Here is a 24308-nt window from a genome sequence, read left to right on the forward strand (position 1 = left end):
AACGATTAATTTTTTTTTTTTAATCATGTTTTTTATTTTATTAACTTTTTTCGTCACCAATTCACTTGGACAAATAATAATTTCTGAATATCCTAATTATACGTCGATTTCAGACTTTCAAACATCAAAAGTATTAATTTTTTATTTTTAAAGTATTTTTATTTTTAAAGTATTTTTTTTTTTTTATTAATTTTTATATTATCTTATAATTTATTAATAAAAAAAATATTTAAATTATATTTTAAATATATATATTAATAAATTTTATTATTAATTTATTTTTTGTTTAATTTATTTTAGTTTACTGGAATTTGGTATGACATTTGGTACATTCCAAATCGTTACGATGCTGGTCAAAAATGTCAATTTTATAAAGCAACAAGTTATCAAAATGACTCACTAAACATGGATTTTAGTTTTACAAATATCAAGTAAGTCTTAGTAATTGTTTTTCAAATAAATGTATAAATTATTTAAATAAAAATATAAAACAATTACAATAATATAATGTTTATATTTTAGAACTGGAATCAAAAAAAATTTAGTTGGTTTAGCAATTCCAAAAAAAAGTTGTTCATCTGTATTTGATTTTTATTTGCCAAAAAATAAATATTCGGGTACACTGACGGTATTGGATACGGATTACAGTAATTACTGTGTGGTATCATGGGTTGAACCTCGTGAAGATCATTCAAGGTACAATTAATTTTATAATATTTAAAATTTTAAAAGAATTTAATTTTAAAATTTAAATATATTTAATATATTTTAATCTTACAATAGCTACTGGCAATATGCATGGATTGAGTCAAGAAAACCAACACTATCGAATGAATTATATAAGTATTGCCTTGAAGTCTTGAAAAAAAATAATATTTCAACAAAATTGGAAGCCAATGATCAACAAAATTGTTGTTACTCGAATTATTAATAAATTGTTTTTTAACAAAATAAACATTTTCTATGTGTAATCATAAATTTTATACTGTTGTTTAATTGTATCGTTAAAATATTATTTATATTAATAAAAAAAATAAAAAAATAATTATTATGGAACATTACTTTGTTTGTTAATTATCGTATAAACATTTCATTTAAAATTAATTAAAAATATACTTTTTAAAAATAAAGTAACAAGTAGTTATTTTCTTTAAAACATAGCTATTGTCATTTGAAAATTAAAATATAAAAATGCAAATTTAAAATAAATAAAGTTATGTAACATGAGTTACACGACAAGTATAGTATTATTTTTTTTTTAACATGTTTCTTTTTGTACTTAAAAATTTTGATGCTCAATGCACGACAAAGTTATTATTAACAGTTGAATGATTTTATTCCAATTGTATAAACAAACACGAACCTTACAAGATAAAAAATATTATCATGATGAAATTTTGAAAAATAATTTTATTTTAAATAATAATATTTTTTATTATTTTCATCATAAATATTCGAAAATTATTATTGATAATAATAATACAATATTTTTAATTCTAAAAAATATTTAAATATTATTTGAAATATTACAATTATTATTAAAAAATTTATTTATTAAATGCTGATATTGAAAATAAATTTGATGACAAATAATTTCGAACTATAGCTTTTCACATCTGAAAAAATAAAGTGTATTTAGTACACGATTTATTAACGCTTAATTATAATAAACAAATCCGTGTTTTTAAATGAAAATTTAAAGTATATATAAAGCTCAGCCGTAAAGCTTATTTCAGTCAAAAAAAAATTATTTTGTGCAACAAGCTTAATTAAAAATATTGACTCCTTCAACTGAAGTAAACTTTCGACTAATTTTAATATTTTTCACAATGGCAATTAAACTTGGAGTAATTAATTTATTAATTACTTTATTGTCATTGATAAATTACATCGAGGCTTGTGACGAGTAAGTTTAAAAATTAAATTAGTTTATCATTTAAAAATCACCATTTATTCAGACAATAATTTAATTGAATTTTGTATTTTAAAAAATAGAGGACAAGATGAACTAGTAATAGAAAAAATATCAGGACCTTATTATTTAGCAGAAGCACCTCATTGGGATATAACACATCAAGTATTATATTTTGTCGACATTGACAATTGTAAGTTTTATCGTTACAATCCAGCAACCAATGAAACCACAGGCACTACCATAAGTAATTATTTGAATTTATAAATAAAATTATTTTTAATGTTAAAAATTTTATTTTAAAAAATTAAATATTAATTTTTTTAAATAGAAAATGGAAAAGTCGGTGTTGTTGTTCCTGTAGCTGGAAAAAATAATACATTTGTCGCAGGAAGTGGTACTGATTTTGTTCAAGTTATTTGGGATCCTGAAACTGATAATGATAATCCAGGTATCAGTGTGTTATCAAGAGTTGATGTTCATACAAACGTAACGAGATATAACGATGGAAAAGTTGATCCAAAGGGACGTTTTTGGGCTGGTAAAATAATTTTATTTAACTATTGATTATTTAAATTAATAAAAATTCAAAATTAACATTTTTTTTTTGTCAATATCACACAGGAACAATTGGTTCACGTACTTCAACATTTTATCCAAATGCTGGTACACTTTATAGATTTGAAAATGATAGCAGTCCAGTGGGAATACTTGGAGAAGCAGATATGAGCAATGGCATGGTTTGGAGTAATGATAACAAAACATTTTATTGGATCGACTCAGGACCTCGTAATGTTTATGGTTTTGATTATGACATGGAATGTGGAACGATCGGTAAAATTATTTATTCAAGGCGATAATTAAATTGTAATAATAAAATTATTAATAAAAATGATTTATAATTGTTTTAATAGAAAACAAAAGAGTTGTCTTTAGCTTTGAAGAAAATAACCTACGTGGTATTCCTGATGGAATGACCATTGATACTGATGGAAATCTTTGGATAGCTTGCAACGCTGGTGGCAAACAGGTGCCTATTTATTTAATTTATTTTTTTATTTAAGTTTATGCTGCTGTTGTTAATGTATCTTTTTTTTTCTTTTGTATAAAATAGGTCATACAGGTTGACCCATGTTCTGGCGAAATATTGAGACGAGTTCCAATGCCAGTTAATTTAGTATCAAGTGTTGCGTTTGGTGGACCTAATCTTGATATTCTTTATGTCACGACAACTAGAGAACATTTGAATGAAACAGAAATTGAGAAACAACCATTGTCTGGATATGTCTTTGCTGTTTATGGACTTGGAGTCGTTGGAGTTCCTATGCTGAACTATCGTTATTAAAAGTTAGTTTACTATTTAAAAAAAATGTTCTTTTTTTTGTTATAAAAGTGATAAGTTATCACTTATCACTGATAACTAAGACTATATATTTATTTTAAATTTGTACTGTTATTTGAGAATAATTAAATTTAAAAAATTTTAGCTATTTTTTTTTTAGCATGTAGATTTTTTTTTCTTTTATTAATTACGAATGTAAAAAAAAAAAAATAAATAAAAAAAGAATATATAATAAATTAATAACTTATTAATAAGTTTTGTTGATAAAAGGGATTAATTATTTCACTTGGAAAAAAGTGTCAAGTACTTTAAAAATTGTTTTTTATTTTGATTTATAATTGAAAATTATATTGCTATTATCATTATAAAAAACTTGATTACTTTTTTCAATTTTTAAATATTTTGAATTATAAAAGATGATCGCTAACCAATCATGGTACTTGGTGATTCCTCATCGGATTTCTTGTTTTCACCGTGTAAAGATTCACAGCAAAACAACAATACTGAGCTAATACAGATGAATTCCATGACTAAAAAAATAAAAAAAATTTTTTGAACTTGACCGCAGAGAATTATTAGTAGAAAAAAATTTAATCCAACATGATTATTTCAACTTACCGAGAGCAAAGATGCAATACCATCCTAATGAATATTGTGACATAAGATGAGACTTGATAAATTCGTTGCCAACACTGGCAAACCAAAAAAAACATAGATATAATTCGCCGACACGGAAAAAAAAATAAAATACTAAGCCTACCATCCATTTCTAGAATTAAGAGAAAAAAAATTATCAATTAAAAAAAATGATCTGTGTCATAACAAAAAATCAAATCATCATAATTTTGCTTTTCTTTCAACTGACCTTGATCACACTAATAAAACCTATTAAATGCCCAATAAAGAGCAGACTTATCAAAAACACTTCAAGTGCGACGGGCATATCTGTCAAAGTCAGTAATTCTTGAGAAGATTTGCGGCCTGAGAGTACCAACGTACCATATTGACCACCAATTACTTGTACCGTTAAAGGTAACAACAGAGTTGAAATCTAGATAGTAAAAAGATTAATTTCTTAGTATTTGTTGTTATTATTGACTCTTGACTTAAAGTTAATCAAAGGAATATTATGTATTTTATATAATTACAATTCCATAAAGTGGGGAAAATATAGCAGCAGAATCAAGAGAACAGCAGCAGAAAGTATTCCGACGACTTCTCTATAAAAAAATAAATAAAAACATGAACAGTTGATTAATAAATACAAGATTTTGTATTTTTTCGATTTTACATGTTAATTAAAACTTTTCAATTCTTAAATTATTAAAATAGCGTTATGCATATAATTGAGATATTTATAGGAGTTTAAATTAATTCATTTAACTAACCTCTTCATCTGTTGATGGTATCGTAGTAGTGCTCATATTAAATTTTTTGCACGCCCTGATATCACCGAAAATATAAACTTTTTTGGTAATTACAAAATTCAAAGACTGATAATTATACAACTGGAATAAATTGAGTTCAATACTTTTCTTTTAAATGACAAAAATATGTATTATGGAAAATTTTATATATTGTTTACACGCTCAGCTGATTGTCAGATTTCCATTTGCATTGGCTCAGAGAGAGACACACACAAATGCACAAAAACTAATGCCCTATGCACTGCGATGCACATTAAAAAAAAAAAAAAAACTAGTTTCCTTTCTCTCAGGAAAACCAAGATGTCTGACCATTTTTAATTAAAACTGCAATGGTCAAAAATACCCGTATACTTTTCTGTTTATCATACATTTATCCATAAATGAAAATTAAGAATCACACTACAAAACAAAATTTATGTTTTTTCTATTATTATTATTATTATTATAATTTTTGTGACCAATTTATTTATTTATTTACTTATTGTAACCGATAAATAAAATGATTTTTATTGGGAAAAAAATGTCAAGTGGTTTGAGAAATTATTTTTATTTGGATTTATAATTATAATTAAAAATTTTATTGCTATTATCAGTATAAAAACAGGTATATTTTTTTAAAAATTTAAATATCTTGTATTATAAAATATGATCGCTAAACATCCATATTACTTGGTGATTCCTCATCGGAGTTCTTGTTTTCACCATCTAAAGATTCACAGCAAAACAACAATACTGGGGTAAGACAGATGAATTCCATGACTGAAAAAATAAAAAAAAAAATTTGAACTTGACCGTAAAGAATTATTAGTAGAAAAAAATTAAATTCAACATGATTATTTCAACATACCAATAGCAAAAGAGCAATACCATCCTAATGAATATTGTGACATAAGATGAGACTTGATAAATTCGTTGCCAACACTGGCCCACCAATCAGCACATAGCATGGATTCGCCGAAACGGAAAATAATATAAAATACTAAGCCTCCCATCCATTTCTAGAATTAAGAGAATAAAAATTATCAATTAAAAAAAATAATCTGTGTCATAACAAAAAAAAACAAATCATCATAATTTTGCTTTTCTTTCAACTGACCTTGATCACACTAATAAAACCTATTAAATGCCCAATAAAGAGCAGGCTTATCAAAAACACTTCAAGTGCGACGGGCATATCTGTCAAAGTCAGTAATTCTTTAGAAGAGTTACGGCCTGAGAGTACCAACGTACCATATTGACCACCAATTACTTGTACCGTTAAAGGTAACAACAGAGTTGAAATCTAGATAGTAAAAAGATTAATTTCTTATATTAGTATGGTGTTGTTATTATTGACTGTTGACTCAATTTTTAACTTAGCCAAAGGAATATTATATATTTTATATAATTACAATTCCATAGAGTGGGGAACATATAGCAGCAGAATCAAGAGAACAGCAGCAGAAATTATTCACACGAATTCTCTATAAAAAAATAAATAAAATCATAAACACCTGATTGGTAAATGCAAGATTTCGTATTTTTTCGATTTCACATATTAATAATTAAAATCTTTTGAATCTTAAATTATGAAAATAGTGTTATTAATATAATTAAGATATTTAGGAGTTCAAATTTATTTATTCAACTAACCTCTTCATTTGTTGATGGTATCGTAGTGGTCATATCAAATTTTTTGCACGTCCTGATATCACCGAAAATATAAATTTTTTTCGGTATAATTATAAAATTCAAAGACTGATAATTATACAACTGGAATAAGTTGAGTTTAATACTTTCCTTTTAAATGACAAAAATATGTATTATGGAAAATTGTAGATATTGTTTATATGCACTCAGCTGATTGTCAGATTGGCAGGTGAGACAGACACCTGTATGCATATACAAGGTACGAACCAATGCGCTGCCATGCGCATAAAAAAAAAAATTAATTTTCCCTCTCTTTCCGGAAAACCAAGATGCCTGACCATTTTCGAATCTGTAATTTGCAAAAAAACACTCGTACCCTTTTGTGTTCATTATATAATTATTCGAAAATGAAAATTAATAATCAAATTTCCAAACAAAATTTATATTATTATCATTATACTATGAAGATTTTTGTGACCAATAATTTGCGTGAAACGTAGTATCATTTGACTTTTATTTTCATTATAGACAAATGTAAGAGAATAAAAATAATAATTTATTATTGAACAATTAAAAAAAAAATCGTTCAATACAATTATAATAATAATAATAATTTGAAATATTATGATTAATAATAATTATATAAAATTATAAAATGACTTTTAAAGACTAAAATATTTAGTACTTAATTATTAATAAGACATTAAAAAAAAATAATTGATTTCTCGCGAAAAAAATGTTGAGTTGCTTGAAAGCTTATATATTTTTTTATTCTGTCTTATAATTTCAATAATAATTATATTAACATTGTCATTATAAAATACTATATATACTTTTCATAATTTTAAAATATTTTGTATTATAAAAGACGATTGCTAAACAAACATGGAACTTGGTAATTCCTCATCAGCTTCGTCTTTTATTGTCCGTTCGTAGCACAAAGTAGATACCGCGAAAAAAGAGATAAATTCGATGACTGAAAAAAAAAAAAAAAAAAAAATTAACTTCACCGCTGAGAGTTATTAGTAAAAAAAATTAAATTTAACAAGATTATTTTAACATACTTAGAGCAAAGAAGCAATACCATCCCAATGAATATTGTGACATAAGATGAGACTTGATATCTTCGGAAAGTACATCCATCAACCAAATAAAACATATAGTTATCTCACAGAAACGGAAATAAAAATAGAATACTAAGCCTCCGGCCCATTTCTAGAATTGAGGGGAAAAAAATTATCAATTAAAAAAACAAATCTGTATCATAACAAAAAAATCGAATCATCATAATTTTGTTATTTTTTTAACTAACCTTAAGCACACTAATAAAACCTAATAAATGGGCAAAAAAGACCAGACCTATCAGGAACATCTCAACTGCGAAGGACATATCTGTCAAATTCATTAATTCCGGACGGCCCTCTTTATCGTCTTTCGTTATCAAAACACCATATTGACCACCAATTCGACCTCGTATCGTGAATGGTAACAACAGAGTTGAAATCTAATTAGCAAAGAGATTAATTTCTTAGTATATGGTGTTGTTTTAATTGACTGTTAACTTAATTTTCAATTTAGTCGAAAAAAAAAATATTATAAATTTTATTTACTTACAATGCCATAGAGTGAGGCACATATAGCAGCACAATGACGAGAACAGCAGCAGAAAGTATTCTGACGACTTATCTATCAAAAAATAAATAAATACACGAATAGCTAATTGATAAATGCAAGATTTCGTATTTTTTCGATTTTACATATTAATAATTAAAATCTTTTAAATCTTAAATTATGAAAATAGCGTTATTAATATATAATTAAGATATATTTAGGAGTTTAAAGGGATTTATTCAACTGACCTCTTCATTTGTTGATGGTATCGTAGTGCTCATATTAACTTTTTTACACGCCCTGATATCACTAAAAATATAAACTTTTTTTTTTTAATTATAAAATTCAAAGACTGATAATTATACAACTTAAATAAGTTGAGTTTAATACTTTTATTTGAACTGACAAAAATACGTATTTATCAGTATTCATAACAAATTTTATATATATTATTGTAACAATATTATTGATTAGTGTTTACATCCATTTATGTTAGCTGACTGTCAGAAGGACAGATAAGACATATACACGGCCATGCGCGACCAATGCGCTGCAATGCGCATTAAAAAAAAAAATAAAATATAAACACCCGTATGTTTTTGTGTTGATTGCATAATTAATAATTATCCAAAAATAAAAATTAATAATCAAACTACAAAACAAAATTTATATTATTATCATTATACTGCTACAATTTTTGTGGGATTAAAAATAAATAATGATTTACTATTGTACAACTAAAAGAAAATCGCTCAACTAAATTATAATTATTGCAATTTGAAATGTTATTATTAATAAGAGTAAATTATAGAAGTTATACTTTTAAAAGATAAAACATTCAATTTATGATTATAAAAAAGCATAATATCTTAATGAATAATGAAAATTGAAAGCGATCGCTTTCTTCAAAAGTATCCTCGTGTATATTCACTAGAAGAATTTTTTTTATTTTGACTATATTAAATAAACACCAGTAAACTAGATTCAAAGCAGAAATTTGCACATGACATTCATCTAAAATTAGTTGACTTGAATAATGGAAAAAATAAAATGTTTTTTCTTGAAAAAAAATGTCAAGTGGTTTAAAAAATTGTTTTTTATTTTGATTTATAATTATAATTGAAAATTCTATTGCTATTATCATTATAAAAACGTGTATACTTTTTCAAATTTTAAATATTTTATATTATAAAAGATGATCGTTAAACAACCACGGTACTTGTGAAAGTACCAATTGGTAATTCCTCATAGAAATCCTTTTTTTTTCCTAGAAATTCACAACAAAACGTGAAGACTACGACAATAGAGATAAATTCGATGACTATAACAAAAAAAAAACATTTTTGAACTTCACCGCTGAGAGTTATTAGTAAAAAAAATTAAATTTAACAAGATTATTTCAACATACCGAAAGCAAAGAAGCAATACCATCCCAATGAATATTGTGACATAAGATGAGACTTGATATTTTCGTTAAGTACACTCATCAACCAAAAAAAACATATCATTATCTCACCGAAATGGAATAGACAATAGAATACTAAGCCTCTCATCCATTTCTAGAATTAGAGAGAAATAAATTATCAATAATTAACAAAAAAAATATGTATTATCGTAACAAAAAAATCGAATCATCATAATTTTGCTTTTCTTTCAACTAACCTTAATCACACTGATAAAACCTATTAAATGTGCAAAAAAGACCAGGCCTATCAGGAACATCTCAACTGCGAAAGACATATGTGTCAAATCAATTAATTCCGTACGGCCGTTTTGATTGTCTGAGGATATCAACACACCATATTGACCACCAATAGGACCTCGTACCGTTAATGGTAACAACAGAGTTAAAATCTAAATAGTAAAAAAATTAATTTCTTAGTATCGTGTTGTTGTTATTGTAACTGTTAACTTAATTTTAAACTTATAGTCAAAAAACTATTATACATTTCATATACTTACAATGCCATGAAGTGAGACGCATATAGCAGCAAAATTAATAGTGCAGCAGCAGGAAGTATCCTCATATTCTATCGAGTTTACCTATAGAAAAATAAATAAACTTATGAACAGCTGATTGATGAATGCAAGATTTTATATTTTTTCGATTTTACATATTAATAATTAGAATCTTTCAAATCCTAAATTATGAAAATAGCATTATTAATATGATTAAAATATTTAGGACTTTAAGTTGATTTATTTAACTAACCTCTTCATCTGTTGATGGTATCGAAGTGGTCATATTAAATTTTTTGCACGCCCTGATATCACCGATAATATAAATTTTTTTTTTAATTATAAAATTCAAAGACTGATAATTATACAACTGGAATAAGTTGAACTTAATACTTATATTTAAAATGACAAAATTACATATTAATGGAAAATTGTATGAATTGTTTATATGCACTCAGCTGATTGTCAGATTGGCAGGTGAGACATACACACCTGCATATGCAATATGCATATACGAAGGACGAATCTATGCGCTGCAATGCGCATAAAAAAAAAAAATTAGTTTTCTCTCTCTCTCTCCGGAAAACCAAGATGCCTGACCATTTTTAAAATTGCATCGGTCAAAAACACCCGTATGTTTTTATGTTCATTACATAATTATTTAATAATGAAAACTAATAATCCAACTATGAAACAAAATTTATATTATTATCCTTACTATTAAGATTTTTGTGACCAATAGTTTGCACAAACCTAGTAATATTTTACTTTTATTTTCGTTTTAGGCAAATGTAGCAATAAAAATAAAGATTTACTATTGTACAAAAAAAAAAAAAATCGTCCAAGTAATTTATAATAATTGCAATTATAATGTTGTTATTAATAATAATTATAATAGTATAAAATTTAAAAATGAAATTTTAAAAGATGAAATATTCAATACATAATTATAAAAAGGCTTATTATCTTAATAAATAATGAAAATTGAAAGTGATCGATTTGCTTGAAAGCATCCTCGTGTATATTCTCTAGAATAATTATTTTTTTGACAATCAAATAAACACTAGTGAACTATATTCGAGGCGGAAATTCATCAATGACATTAATCTGAAATTAGTTGGCTTGGATGATGAAAAAAATAAATTGATTTCTTGGTGAAAAAAATTTCAAGTTGCTTGAAAAATTATTTTTTTATTTTAATTTTAATGCATCATGATGACAACAATAATATAATTTTTATTGTACACTTTTTTTAATTTTTAAATATTTTTGTATCGCTACACAAGCATGGTACTTGGTAATTCCTCATCGGATTTTTTGTTTTTTCCCACTTCTTCATCGGATACCGACATGACTGCGACTAGAGAGATGGATTCGATGACTAAAAAAAAGAAACATTTACTTGACCGCTGAGAATTATTAGTAAAGAAAAATTAAATTCAACATGATTATTTCAACATACCGAGAGCAAAGAAGCAATACCATCCCAATGAATATTGTGACATAACATGAGACTTGATATTTTCGGAAAGTACATTCTTGATCCAAAACAAACATAAAATTATCTCGCCTATATGGAAAATAACAGAGAGTAGTACCCATCCTATCCTTTTCTAGAATTATAGAAAAATAAATTTTGTCAATTAACAAAAATAATAAGAAATATCGGTATCATAACAAAAAATCAAATCATCGTAATTTTGATGTTTTTTTAACTAACCTTGAGCACACTAATAAAACCTATTAAATGCACAAAAAAGAGCAGGCCTATCAGGAACATCTCAACTGCAAAAGACATATCTGTCAAATTAATTAATTCCGTACGGCCCTCTTTATCGTCCTTCGTTATCAAAACACCATATTGACCACCAATTCGACCTCGTATCGTTAATGGTAACAACAGAGTTGAGATCTAAATGTCAGAAAAATTAATTTTTTAATACGGTGCTGTTTTAATTGACTGTTGACTTAATTTTGAACTTTGTCAAAAAAATATTATATATTTTATATGCTTACAACTCCATAAAGTGAGCCACATATAGCAGCACAATTAAAAGGACAGCAGCAGGAAGTATCTCGACGACTGATCTATAAAAAAATAAATAAAAACATGAACAGCTGATTGATAAATACAAGATTTCGTATTTTTTCGATTTTACGTATTAATTAAAACTTTTCAATTATATTATTTTTAATTAAAACTTTTCAATTCAATTATTAACATAAAGTTATGCATATAATTAAAATATTTAGGAGTTTAAGTTGATTTATTTAACTAACCTCTTCATCTGTTGATGGTATCGAAGTGCTCATATTAAATTTTTTTGCACGCCCTGATATCACCGATAATATAAATTTTTTTTTTAATTATAAAATTTAAAGACTGATAATTATACAACTGGAATAAGTTGAACTTAATACTTATATTTAAAATGACAAAATTACATATTAATGGAAAATTGTATGAATTGTTTATATGCACTCAGCTGATTGTCAGATTGGCAGGTGAAACATACACACCTGTATATATGCATATACGAAGGACGAACCTATGCGCTGCAATGCGCATAAAAAAAAAATTAGTTTTCTCTCTCTCTCCGAAAAACCAAGATGTCTGACCATTTTTAAAATTGCATTGGTCAAAAAGATCCGTATATTTTTATGTTCATTACATAATTATCCAAAAATGAAAATTAAAAATCCAACTTTGAAACAAAATTTATAATATCACCCTTATACTATTAAGATTTTTGTGACCAATAGTTTGCACAAACCTATAGGTATTTTATTTCTATCTTCATTAGAGGCAAATGCATGAATAAAAATAATGATTTACTATACTGTACGAAAAAAAAAAAATTGATTCCTCGTGGAAAGAAATGTCAAGTTGCTTGAAAAATTATTCTTTTATTTTAATTTATGATGACAACAATAAAATAATTTTTATTGTATTCTTTTTTTAATTTTTAAATGTTTCTGTATCGCTAAACAAGCATGGTACTTGGTAATTCCCCGGATTTTTTTCTTTTATCTATGCCTATATCGGAGAACGACATGACTGCGGAAGCAGAGATGACTTCGATGACTAGAAAGAAAAAAAAAAAACATATAGTTAACCACTGAGAATTATTAGTAAAAAAATTAAATTCAACATGATTATTTCAACATACTTAGAGCAAAGAAGCAATACCATCCCAATGAATATTGTGACATAACATGAGACTTGATATCTTCGACAAGTACCCTCAACAACCAGAAAAAACATATAATTATCTCGCCGATACGGAAAAAAGAATAGAACATTAAGCCTCCCATCCATTTCTAGAATTGGAGAAAAATAAATGATCAATTAACAAAAATAATATATGTATCATAACAAAAATATCAAATCATTATAATTTTGTTATTTTTTCAACTAACCTTAAGCACACTAATAAAACCTATTAAATGTGCAAAAAAGACCAGGCCTATCAGGAACATCTCAACTGCGAAGGACATGTCTGTCAAATTCCATTCCGGATGGCCCTCTTTTTTGTTTTCCGTTATCAAAAGACCATATTGACCACCAATAAAACCTCGTATCGTGAATGGTAACAACAGAGCTGAAATCTAATTAGCAAAGAGATTAATTTCTTAGTACGGTGTTGTCTTAATTGACTGTTAACTTAATTTTGAACTTGGTGAAAAAAATATTATATATTTTTTATATATACTTACAACTCCATAAAGTGAGGCACATATAGCAGCGCAATCAAGAGAACAGCAGCAAAAAGTATTCTGACGACTTCTCTATAAAAAAATTAATAAAATCATAAACAGCTGATTGATAAATGCAAGATTTTATATTTTTTCGATTTCACATATTAATAGTTAAAACCCTTCAATTCTTAAATTATTAAAATAGCGTTATGCATATAATTGAGATATTTATAGGAGTTTAAATTAATTCATTTAACTAACCTCTTCATCTGTTGATGGTATGGTAGTAGTGCTCATATTAAATTTTTTGCACGCCCTGATATCACCGAAAATATAAACTTTTTTGGTAATTACAAAATTCAAAGACTGATAATTATTCAACTGGAATAAGTTGAGTTTAATACTTTTATTTGAAATGACAAAACTACGTATTTATGGAAAATTTTATATATTGTTTATATGCACTCAGCTGCACTCAGCTGATTGTCAGATTTTGATTTGCATTGACTCAGAAAGAGAGACACACAAATGCACAAAAAAATAATGCCCAATGCACTGCGATGCGCATTGAAATAAAAAAAAAAAAAACCTAGTTTCCTCTCTCTCAGAAAAACCAAAATGTCTAACCATTTTCAAATCTGTAATAGTCAAGAAAAAAACACATATATGTTTTTGTGTTCATTATATAATTATTATATAATTATCCAACAATAAAAACTAATAATCAAATTTACAAACCAAATTTATATTATTATCGTTACTATTAAGATTTTTGTGACCAATAATTTGCAAGGAACAGAGTATATCATTTGACTCTTATTTTTGTTGTAGGCAAATGTAGGAATAAAAATAATAATTTATTATTGTACTTTAAAAAAAAATCGTTTAACGCAATTAATAATAATAATTTCATAATAATTCATAAAATTGTGAAATGACTTTCAAAAGATGAAATATTTAATACTTAATTACTAAGACATAAAAAAAAATTAATTGATTCCTCGTGGAGAGAAATGTCAAGTTCTTTGAAAAATTGTTTTTTATTTTAATTTGTAGTTACAATAATAAGTATATTTCATTTAAAAATTATTTATATTCTTTTAATTTAGAGAGCGCAATAACAATTATATATTGTACTTGGAAATTGTTTTTTTTTTTTATTTTGATTTATAATTACAATAATAATTATATTACTATTGTCATTATAAAATACTATGTACTTTTTATAATTTTGAATATTTTATTTTTGTTGAGTTTAAATGTTTTTCGTTATGAACGATGATCGCTTAGATTTCCTCGTGCTCTACCTCGTACTGAAAGAACCGACCTACTATGGTGGCACAGATAATTTCGATAACTAAACAAAAGAAAAAAAAACATATTTGAACTAAACGGCTGAGTTTTAATAGTAAAAACAAAAAAAAAAAAATTCAACATGATTATTTCAACATACCCAAAACAGCGAAGCAATGCCATCCCAATGACCATTGTGACATAACATGAGACTTTACATCTCCGGTTGCTACACTTGAGAGCCAACAAGCAGATAGACCAAACTCGACTATACGGACGATTAAATAAAAAAATAAGCCCGGAATCGATCTCTAGAATTAAAAAAAAATAAATTATCAATTAAAAAAAATAATCTGAATCATAAATAAAATTATTATAATTTTACTGTTCTTTCAACTAACCTTAACCACACTATAAAAACCCAATAAATTGGCAAAAAAGAACGAGCTTATCAGAAACACCTCAATTACGATAGGCATATCTGTCAAAGTCAATATATGGCCAGTACTCCTGCAGTCGTTGTCGCCCGGTATCCTTACCTCACCATATTGATCAGTAATTACTTGTACCGTTAATGGTAACAACAGAATTGAAATCTAAATATCAAAGTGAATAATTTTTTAGTATGGTGTTGTTGTTATTAACTGTTACTTTTAATTCGAATTCAATCGAAAAAATAATATATATTTAATATAAGTATACTTACAACGCAATAAATTGAGACACATATAGAAGCAATATAAAGAATACGGCCGCGGGTAGTATCCTTATATGTTATCGGTTCTTCCTATAAAAAATTAATAAAATCATGAACAGCTGATTGATGAATGCAAGATTTTAGATTTTTTGGATTTTAATATTTAAAATCTTTCAATTTTCCAAAATAGCGATATTCAGGCCAGTTTTTTCATCCATAGTTAAAGAAACCTGCAGGCTCGACGCTCTGTAATCTTTAACTACAGTTGAGCTTGCCAATGTTAATTTCGGGGTTAAGACAAACACATACAAATAAAATTCCAATTAGGTTTTAATGAATATTTTTTCCTATGAAAAATGTTAGGCTAAACATTAACACAAACACTCATTTTTAATAATTTTAAATAAATAAAAACTTACATCTAATTTGCGTTACATCTACAAAAAGATAAAACCTCAAATAAAACAATAAAACTAATATGTAACAATACACCAATGTAATGAACACGTGTAAAACATTAATGTACTTGTATGGATAAATAAAGAATTCTTAAAAGTCAAGTAAAAGTCACATACAAATACATATAAACATGAAGCGTCCGTAAAACTTGAAAAACCCGAATTCGAACCGAACGCAAAGGAACGAGCTTTCATGTTTATATGCCTTAACCCCGGCCCCTACTTGATTGATGTCTTCAATACTAAAGCCATATAAAAACGCAACCAGTAACTAAGTCCATTAGTTAGTTAACTAGAGTTTTTTAATTGAAAGTTTTTTTAATTTTTTTTTTATTCAATGAACACTAGAGCTAGAACGAACTTTTAATTTTCCGTGGTTGTACCTTAAACCTCAGTTGACTGTAATGTTGGACGAAAAAACCGGCCCCAAGCATCTTGATGCAAAGCACCCAACTTCTTGACGCAAAAGGTCTAGCTTCTCTCTTATCTCATGCCACGCAGTTTTTTCGGGCACCATTATTGTTTACAATCTGTAAAAAAAAATCACATATGTTTTAAATTTGACAGATTGTAAACCTTGTATACAATAATGGCGCCCAAAAAAAGCTGCACGTAAAGAAGCCGCGCATCATGAAGTTGTGAGTTGCGGTGAGTGAAAAACAGTGAAAATCGACCCTTAAATTGATTTTTTAAACTAACCTCTTCAAGTATTCTTAAAATGTCCTCTAGTCTCATCGTGGTAATATCAATATTTTTTCCACGGCCTGAAATTTCCATCACCGAAAATATAAACTTTTTTGGTAATTACAAAATTCAAAGACTGATAATTATACAACTGGAATAAGTTGAGTTTATTACTTTTATTTAAAATGACAATACTACGTATTTATAGAAAATTTTATTGAACTGTATTTAACTACGAAAGCGAGACACAAGACATATATGTACGCTTGATATGGGGCTACCACTGAAAGAATGAATCCTTGGAATCCTTGGAACTGAACTGCCAGGATTATGAAACCGATCTTATCCCTACTAATTTTTTAAGATACACTGCGCATGTCTGAAATTCTACACACATGGGGTACGTTCCAAAAATCACTCGGAAGCTTTGATTTCAAATTTATTATAATAACTTTTTGTAAATTTTTTTACCCAACACTGTAGAATTATTTTTGTTGGTGTACTACAAGTACTATTACTTGATGACTTACTGACGGCGGTATCTATAATGGTTTTTGATATGGTAATACTGGATTTGAACAATGTAGTAATTTTTAAATTTTACTCATTCTAGTATCACTCAATTTTATATCAGTTATTATCTTTTTTCCAAATTCTGTAATTTATATTTTTTGTTTTTTTTTTTTGACTTGCATACAGATTTATAGAAAATTGTATACATAATGTGTAATGTTTACACACTCGGCTGATTGTCAGATTTCCATTTGCATTGGCTCAGAGAGAGACACACAAATGCACAAACCTAATGCCCTATGCACTGCGATGCACATTAAAAAAAAAAAACTCTAGTTTTCTTTCTCTCAGAAAAACCAAGATGCCTGACCATTTTTAAAATTGCATTGGTCAAAAACATCCGTATATTTTTATGTTCATTACATAATTATCCAAAAATGAAAATTAATAATCCAACTATGAAACAAAATTTATATTACTACCCTTAGACTATTAATATTTTTGTGACCAATAGTTTGCACAAACCTATAGGTATTTTATTTTTATCTTCATTAGAGGCAAATGTAGGAATAAAAATAATGATTTACTATATTGTACGAAAAAAAAAAAATCGTTCAACTAATTCCTAATAATTGGAATTAATGTTGTTATCAATAACTATAATTATTTTTTTGACTATCAAATAAACACCGGTGAACTATTTTAGAGGCAGAAATTCATCAATGACATTCATCTAAAATTAGTTGACTTAGATGATGAAAAAAATTAATTGATTTCTCGGGGAAAAAAATTTCAAGTTGCTTGAAAAATTATTTTTTTATTTTAATTTATAATGACAATAAATAATAATAATATAATTTTTATTGTAGACTTTTTTTAATTTTTAAATGTTTCTGTATCACTAAACAGGCATGGTACTTGGTAATTCCTCATCGGATTCCTTTTTTTTTTCTGCTTCGTGAATGGATAACGTGACTGCGAAGAAAGAGATGACGCCGGTGACTAAAAAAAAAAAAAAAACATATATAGTTAACTGCTGAGAATTATTAGTAAAAAGAATTAAATTTAACATCTCAACTTCGAAGGAGATATCTGTCAAACTTAATTCCGGAGAGCCCTCTTCTTTGTTTTCCGGTATCAAAACACCATATTGACCCCCAATTCGACCTCGTATCGTGAATGGTAACAACAGAGCTGAAATCTAATTAGCAGAGAGATTAATTTCTTAGTATATATGATGTTGTTTTAATTGACTGTTGACTTAATTTTCAACTTAGTCGAAAAAAAAAATATTATATATTTTATTTACTTACAATGCCATAGAGTGAGGCACATATAGCAGCACAATGAAGAGAACAGCAGCAGAAAGTATTCTGACGACTTATATCTATCAAAAAATAAATAAAAACATAAACAGCTTATTGATAAATGCAAGCAATTTTATATTTTTTTGATTTTACATATTCATAGTTAATACCCTTCATAGTTAATTCATAGTTAATACCCTTCAATTCTTAAATTATAAAAAATTTTTTAAGCTTTATTAATATAATTAAGATATTTAATAGGATTTTAAACTGGTTTTTTCAACTGACCTCTTCATTTGTTGATGGTATCGTAGTGCTCATATTAAATTTTTTGCACGCCCTGATATCACAAAAAATATAAACTTTTTTTTTTTAATTATAAAAATCAAAAACTGATAATTATACAACTGGGATAAGTTGAGTTTAATACTTTTATTTGAAATGACAAAACTATGTATTTATGGAAAATTGTATATATTGTTTACACACTCAGCTGATTGTCAGATTTCCATTTGCATTGACTCAGAAAGAGAGACACACGAATGCACAAAAATTAATGCCCTATGCACTGCGATGCACATCAAAAAAAAAAAAAAAAAAAACTAGTTAGTTCTCTTTTCCAGCCAAACCAAGATGTCTGACTATTTTTGAATCTGTAATAGTCAAAAAAACACTTAGATATGTTTCTGTGTTTATTCTATAATTATCCAACAAAGAAAATAATAATCAAACGACTAAACAAAATTCATATTCTTATCGTTACTACTAAGATTTTTGTGACCAATCATTTGCAATAAAAGGAGTATATTATTTGACTCTTATTTTTGTTGTAGATAAAAGTGGATAAAAGTAGAAATAAAAATAATGAGTCGTTATTGGACAATTTGAAAAAATCATTCAACGCTCTTATAATAATAATAATAATAATTTGAAATATTATTTTTAATCATAATTTTAAGTAATAAAATTGTGAAATGACCTTTGAAAGATGAAATATTTGATACTTAATTATTAAGACATAAAAAAAAATTAATTGATTCCTCGTGGAAAGAAATGTCAAGTTGCTTGAAAAATAGTTTTTTATTTTAATTGGTAGTTACAATAATAAGTATATTTCATTCAAAAATTATTTTTTATTTTAATTTAGAAAGCACAATTATCTTGTATTGAAAAATTGTTTTTTTTTATTTTGATTCATAATTACAATAATAATTATATTACTATTGTCATTTGTCATTATAAAATACTATATACTTTTTATAATTCTGAATATTTTATTTTTGTTGAGTTTAAGTGTTTTGTGTATGTGCGAGGTTGTATGTGGTTCTGCATAAACCAAAAGAACACAAAAGAATAGATTTTTATATCATGAAAATGTTCAACCGATGAAAAATACTTCTAGTTTGTCTGCTCAAAATTAGTCAAACGGATAATTTACTAATAACAATTATAATATTTTCGCCGCCATCAATCCCATGCCGGAAAAATTTCCCCACCATCGATCTCATGCCGAAGTAATTTCTCCACCATCAATTTCATGCCGGAGTAATTTCTCCGCCATCAACCTTATGCCGAAGTAATTTCTCCGCCACCAACCTCGTGCTGGAGTAATTTCTTCAGAAATGGGCCAAAGCCGGAGTAATGCCGGAGTAATGGACTCAAACAAATTGTACTAGCCAAACGAATTGCACCAGTCACGCATTTTGCACCAGCCAAATAAATATTTTTGTCCTTTTATACAAGTAATCACCTGTAGCTATTTTTTTATTTATTAAAATTGGAACTAATATAAATGTATTATATTTAAACAGGTCGTAAGTAGAGTTGTGCTGCACCTGGATCCAAACCTGATGTCAATTGTCCCAACTAAAATGTATTTAATTATTTTGTTTACATTACTATTATCATGTCCCATATTTGGGGTTGATTCTTCGGATCTCACTAACTCATCTACCGGCATAACTCAGCTTAATGACACGAAACCAGTCAATTGCACCACAAGCATTATTGTCAATGACACAATACCCGAAGAGGTGAAGTTGCTTTTTTATATACTCTCCGCAGGCAGTGTAATTTATTGTACAATTTTTAATATAATACACTTCAGCAAATCTTCACCAGGGATCATCAAGCTGATGACCAGTTTGCACGGGATATATTAATGACAGCACAATTATCTTTTCAGCTTGTGGAATGTGTTATTTCATTTTCATGTAAATATGTTTTTTTCGTTTTTTTATTTTTTAATTTATTAATTTATTTATATTTTATTTTTACAGATTTGAAAGAGATCATTAATATCCTTTCTAGACTTGAGTTTTGTTCGAGCTCTATGATACTGTTCATGGCCTTCTATTTACCACAGTCAAATAAAGAAGTACTCAGAGATACGCTCATTGAGGATTTTCACAGATATTCTACGGTACGTACAGCCTATCGTTTCAAGTACCAATTGTTGATGACCGGATTACTGACATTGCCTGAAAAATACATGCTACTTTTCTTGGCATTGTGTAATTCATTTACAATTATAACGGCAATACATTTTAACCCCGAAAAAATGACCACCTTTTTTCAAAAAAATGAATTGACGCATAGAAGGACGTCGGAGTTAACTTGATGAAACTTAGAAAAGATAAGAAGCCCTGTGGTCTAGTGGTCAAGGCGTTTGCCCGGAAAGCAAAAGACTCGGGTTCGATTCCCGGCGGGGGAACTTCGTTATTTTTTCTAAGTTTCTGGTTTTTTTCAAAAAAGAATGCGTCCAGGCTGCATGTGAAAATATTTCTCCGCGATTTCTCCTGAATTTCTCCGCATTTACTCCGAATTTCTCCCAAATTGACCCATGCGGAGAAATAAGTGGAGAAGGGTATCAAAATTTTTTTCCGAATTTTTTCTGAGTCGACTTTGGTGAAAAAACGTTCGGAAATATTTCTTCACGATGAGAATACGCGGAGAAACATGAAACAAATAATTTTACTGCTGAGAAATTTTTTCTAAAATCAACGACGAGGAGAAATTTTTCCGTCGTTTCTCCGAATCAACTTGGGTATGGGAACTTTCGGAAATATTTCTCCACGAAAAAAAATACGCAGAGGTACAAGTGAAATAAATAATTTTACCCGGAGAAATTCTTCCGAAATCAACGACGTGGAGAAAATTTTTCCACTCATTTCTCTGCATGGGTCAATTTGGGAGAAATTCGGAGTAATCGCGGAGAAAATCGGAGTAAATGCGGAGAAATTAGGAGTAATCACGGAGAAATTCGGAGAAATATTTTCACCAGGGGCAATTTTAAAATTGTGGCACTTTTTTTGTTTAAAGTTTGGTTGATCGTCTTTTACTTTTTAAAAGTAACCTACAATGACAACCCTTATTTAATCGGGGCTCAACCGATCATTAATTCACTCAAAAGCGCCGAAATGACCCGTGGAATCGTTTTTTTATTAGTTTTCCAACAAAATTGGATACCAACACAAAATGAAAATGAAAATAAAAATGATGATGATGATGCTTCTTTTACTTTTTAAAAGTAACCTACAATGACAACCCTTATTTAATTGGGGCTCAACCGATCATTGATTTACTCAAAAGTGCCGAAATGACCCGAGGAATCATTTTTTTGTTAGTTTTCCAACATAGTCGTATCCCAAAACTGTCGGAAACACAAAATAATGATGAAATTAATGATGATGTTGAAACTATTTCCATCAATGAAAATTATTATATACGCACCAAAAATAAGATTACGACTGTTAGATATATCAATAATAAATAAATATACCATAAATGAGCTACTCTATTTTTCATATTTGCATTTTTCATTCGTGTTATTACGTTTAGTATTTTAAAAAAATTGAATTACCGCGTTTTTTTTTTTTCAAGATTATTAAATCACTTAAATTTTTCATTCATGTTATTACGTTTAGCATTTTTCCAAAAATTAAATTACTGCGTTTTTTTTCTAAGATTATTAAATAGTAAGTTAGGTAAAATGATTTATTTTTTTTTTAACAAGACTCATCTTCTTGCGAAAAAAAAAATATTGATTTCATAATGTTATCAAATATAATTATGTAAGAAAAAAATAAAAAACATCATTCTTGCCAAGTAAATACGTAAGAGAGTAATCATATAAAAATTATTTAAACAATAAACATAAATTGTCATTGTAATAGAGTCAAGTTATTTGTTGTCTGAATTACTATAACAGTATCATTTGATTTTTTAAGTTGTAACAATGTCGTTCGGCGTTGTAAAATTTTTCTCTGTTCTTGGTAAATAAAAATAAAAATAATTTAAATAAATAAACATTTTTTTATTATAATATATTTTTTTCTCAGGCTGTTTATGTCACACAGCTAACACAGCAACTTTTCCATTACCTTTTTCATTGCCACAGCCTGATACAACACAAGAAATTATATTCGAAGAATTGTTTCCTAATTTTCCGATGAATATATTTACAAATTTAGCTGATGATACAGAAATACTAAAATTAAATTTTAATTCGGATAATGATGTGTCATTTTATCTCTACACTCGTGTTAATCCGGAAACTGGTTATAAACTTAATGTTGGTAATTCAACAAACGTTCAATTGTCACCGATAAAATCAAATAAAATGATTAAAATAATAATTCACGGATGGACCGACAGTTCAAGTGTCAACTGGTTAACTGTTTTTCGATACAATTATTTAACACGTGATGATTTAAATGTTATTATTGTTGATTGGTCTCCAACATCAATGTTGAATTATCCAACTGCAGTACATTTTGTTCATCCGGTAATTATTAAAAAAAAAAACGTTAATTAATTAATTTTTCATTTATTTCTTTATGGATTGTTGTTGAATAGATTGGTCAATACGTTGGAGAACTTGTCGATTTTTTAAGTAAAGAAAAAAATATATCTCTTGATAATTTTCATATTTTGGGACATAGTCTTGGAGCACATATTGCTGGATTGGCTGGTTATTTTTTATCTGGTAAAATTGGAAGAATAACTGGAATGGATCCAGCAAGACCTGGTTTTGAATCACCAATTCTTAAAGATAAAAAAGAACGACTTGATTCATCAGATGCTAATTTTGTTGATGTTATTCATACTTGTGCTGGAACTGCTGGGTTTATAAAGGCACTTGGACATGCTGATTATTATCCCAATGGTGGAACATTCAGACAACCTGGTTGTTCACGTCTAGTTGCTCGTAATCAATTAAATTATATTTTAAATTTTTTATTTTTTTCTCTGTTAAAAATAATTTCTCCGGATTTTCTCCGAATTTTTCTCGAATTGAGACTTTCGGAGATATTTTTTTAAATTGATTTTTCCATTTTTTTTTTTTTTTTTGGTTTTTTTAAGCGAAAATTCTCTGGAAGTCTCAATTGCATAGAAATCCGGAGAAATTCAGAGAAAATCCGGAGAGATTTTTTCTACCAGAGTTTATTTGGGATTTTTTTTTTTATAATTATTTATTTATTTAGAATATTGCAGTCATGCAAGATCTTATCAATTTATGGCTGAGTCTATTATTTATCCTGAGGAATTTGTCGCTGTTAAATGTGACAACTGGAATAATTTTAAAGCTGGACAATGTGCTAATGAAAGTAAATCGTTTATGGGGGAAAAAGTGAGCTTAGAAAGTCGTGGTCATTATTTTTTGGAAACACGACAATCATCTCCTTTTGGACAAAGAGCTTAAATACATGAAATTTTTTAATTTAATTATTCTGGAAAAATAGTACGAACTTAAAATATTACTATAACAATAAATT

The 24308-nt window shown here is 27.2% G+C and overlaps 4 protein-coding genes and 1 long non-coding RNA gene across 5 annotated transcripts; 3 read left to right on the forward strand and 2 right to left on the reverse strand.

Annotated features, from left to right (window-relative positions):
• The first annotated feature begins 1 nt into the window (after window position 1).
• On the forward strand, window positions 2-971 carry LOC122855389 (insecticyanin-A-like). The gene is made up of 4 exons (XM_044156707.1): window positions 2-130; window positions 301-431; window positions 523-696; window positions 784-971. The coding sequence occupies exons 1-4, from the start codon at window positions 26-28 to the stop codon at window positions 929-931; spliced, it is 558 nt and encodes a 185-aa protein (XP_044012642.1). The 5' UTR covers window positions 2-25; the 3' UTR covers window positions 932-971.
• A 779-nt stretch (window positions 972-1750) lies between these two features.
• Window positions 1751-3383, forward strand: LOC122855390 (regucalcin-like). The gene is made up of 6 exons (XM_044156709.1): window positions 1751-1906; window positions 1996-2159; window positions 2244-2453; window positions 2537-2746; window positions 2827-2942; window positions 3027-3383. Exons 1-6 carry the CDS (start codon window positions 1830-1832, stop codon window positions 3255-3257), a joined length of 1008 nt encoding a protein of 335 aa, XP_044012644.1. The 5' UTR covers window positions 1751-1829; the 3' UTR covers window positions 3258-3383.
• A 294-nt stretch (window positions 3384-3677) lies between these two features.
• LOC122854007 lies at window positions 3678-4817 on the reverse strand. The gene is made up of 5 exons (XM_044154420.1): window positions 4643-4817; window positions 4403-4474; window positions 4120-4305; window positions 3873-4023; window positions 3678-3784 (listed from the first exon to the last, which is right to left on the reverse strand). Exons 1-5 carry the CDS (start codon window positions 4676-4678, stop codon window positions 3678-3680), a joined length of 552 nt encoding a protein of 183 aa, XP_044010355.1. The 5' UTR covers window positions 4679-4817.
• Window positions 4818-11044: 6227 nt separating this feature from the next.
• Window positions 11045-11792, reverse strand: LOC122855391. Its single transcript, XR_006374069.1, has 3 exons — window positions 11601-11792; window positions 11343-11493; window positions 11045-11261 (listed from the first exon to the last, which is right to left on the reverse strand). It is a non-coding gene; the product is annotated as an uncharacterized LOC122855391 (long non-coding RNA).
• A 10976-nt stretch (window positions 11793-22768) lies between these two features.
• Window positions 22769-24235, forward strand: LOC122854008 (pancreatic lipase-related protein 3-like). Its single transcript, XM_044154421.1, has 4 exons — window positions 22769-22805; window positions 22872-23317; window positions 23389-23740; window positions 24018-24235. Exons 1-4 carry the CDS (start codon window positions 22769-22771, stop codon window positions 24233-24235), a joined length of 1053 nt encoding a protein of 350 aa, XP_044010356.1.
• The last annotated feature ends 73 nt before the right edge of the window (window positions 24236-24308 follow it).

The sequence above is a fragment of the Aphidius gifuensis genome, linkage group LG4 (assembly GCF_014905175.1).
Source record: "Aphidius gifuensis isolate YNYX2018 linkage group LG4, ASM1490517v1, whole genome shotgun sequence".
In the NCBI taxonomy this organism is placed as follows: domain Eukaryota; kingdom Metazoa; phylum Arthropoda; class Insecta; order Hymenoptera; family Braconidae; genus Aphidius; species Aphidius gifuensis.

Coding starts and splice junctions, on each gene's coding strand:
- LOC122855389 (XM_044156707.1), top strand. CDS start 26: ATGTTTTTTATTTTATTAACTTTTTTCGTCACCAATTCACTTGGACAA. Junction 432..522: donor TTTAGTTTTACAAATATCAA/GTAAGTCTTAGT, acceptor TTTATATTTTAG/AACTGGAATCAAAAAAAATT. Junction 697..783: donor CCTCGTGAAGATCATTCAAG/GTACAATTAATT, acceptor ATCTTACAATAG/CTACTGGCAATATGCATGGA.
- LOC122855390 (XM_044156709.1), top strand. CDS start 1,830: ATGGCAATTAAACTTGGAGTAATTAATTTATTAATTACTTTATTGTCA. Junction 1,907..1,995: donor TACATCGAGGCTTGTGACGA/GTAAGTTTAAAA, acceptor TTTAAAAAATAG/AGGACAAGATGAACTAGTAA. Junction 2,943..3,026: donor GCAACGCTGGTGGCAAACAG/GTGCCTATTTAT, acceptor TGTATAAAATAG/GTCATACAGGTTGACCCATG.
- LOC122854007 (XM_044154420.1), bottom strand. CDS start 4,678: ATGAGCACTACTACGATACCATCAACAGATGAAGAG. Junction 4,475..4,642: donor TACCATCAACAGATGAAGAG/GTTAGTTAAATG, acceptor ATTTTTTTATAG/AGAAGTCGTCGGAATACTTT. Junction 4,024..4,119: donor GTTTTATTAGTGTGATCAAG/GTCAGTTGAAAG, acceptor TCTTAATTCTAG/AAATGGATGGTAGGCTTAGT.
- LOC122854008 (XM_044154421.1), top strand. CDS start 22,769: ATGTCGTTCGGCGTTGTAAAATTTTTCTCTGTTCTTG. Junction 23,318..23,388: donor CAGTACATTTTGTTCATCCG/GTAATTATTAAA, acceptor GTTGTTGAATAG/ATTGGTCAATACGTTGGAGA. Junction 23,741..24,017: donor TTGTTCACGTCTAGTTGCTC/GTAATCAATTAA, acceptor TTATTTATTTAG/AATATTGCAGTCATGCAAGA.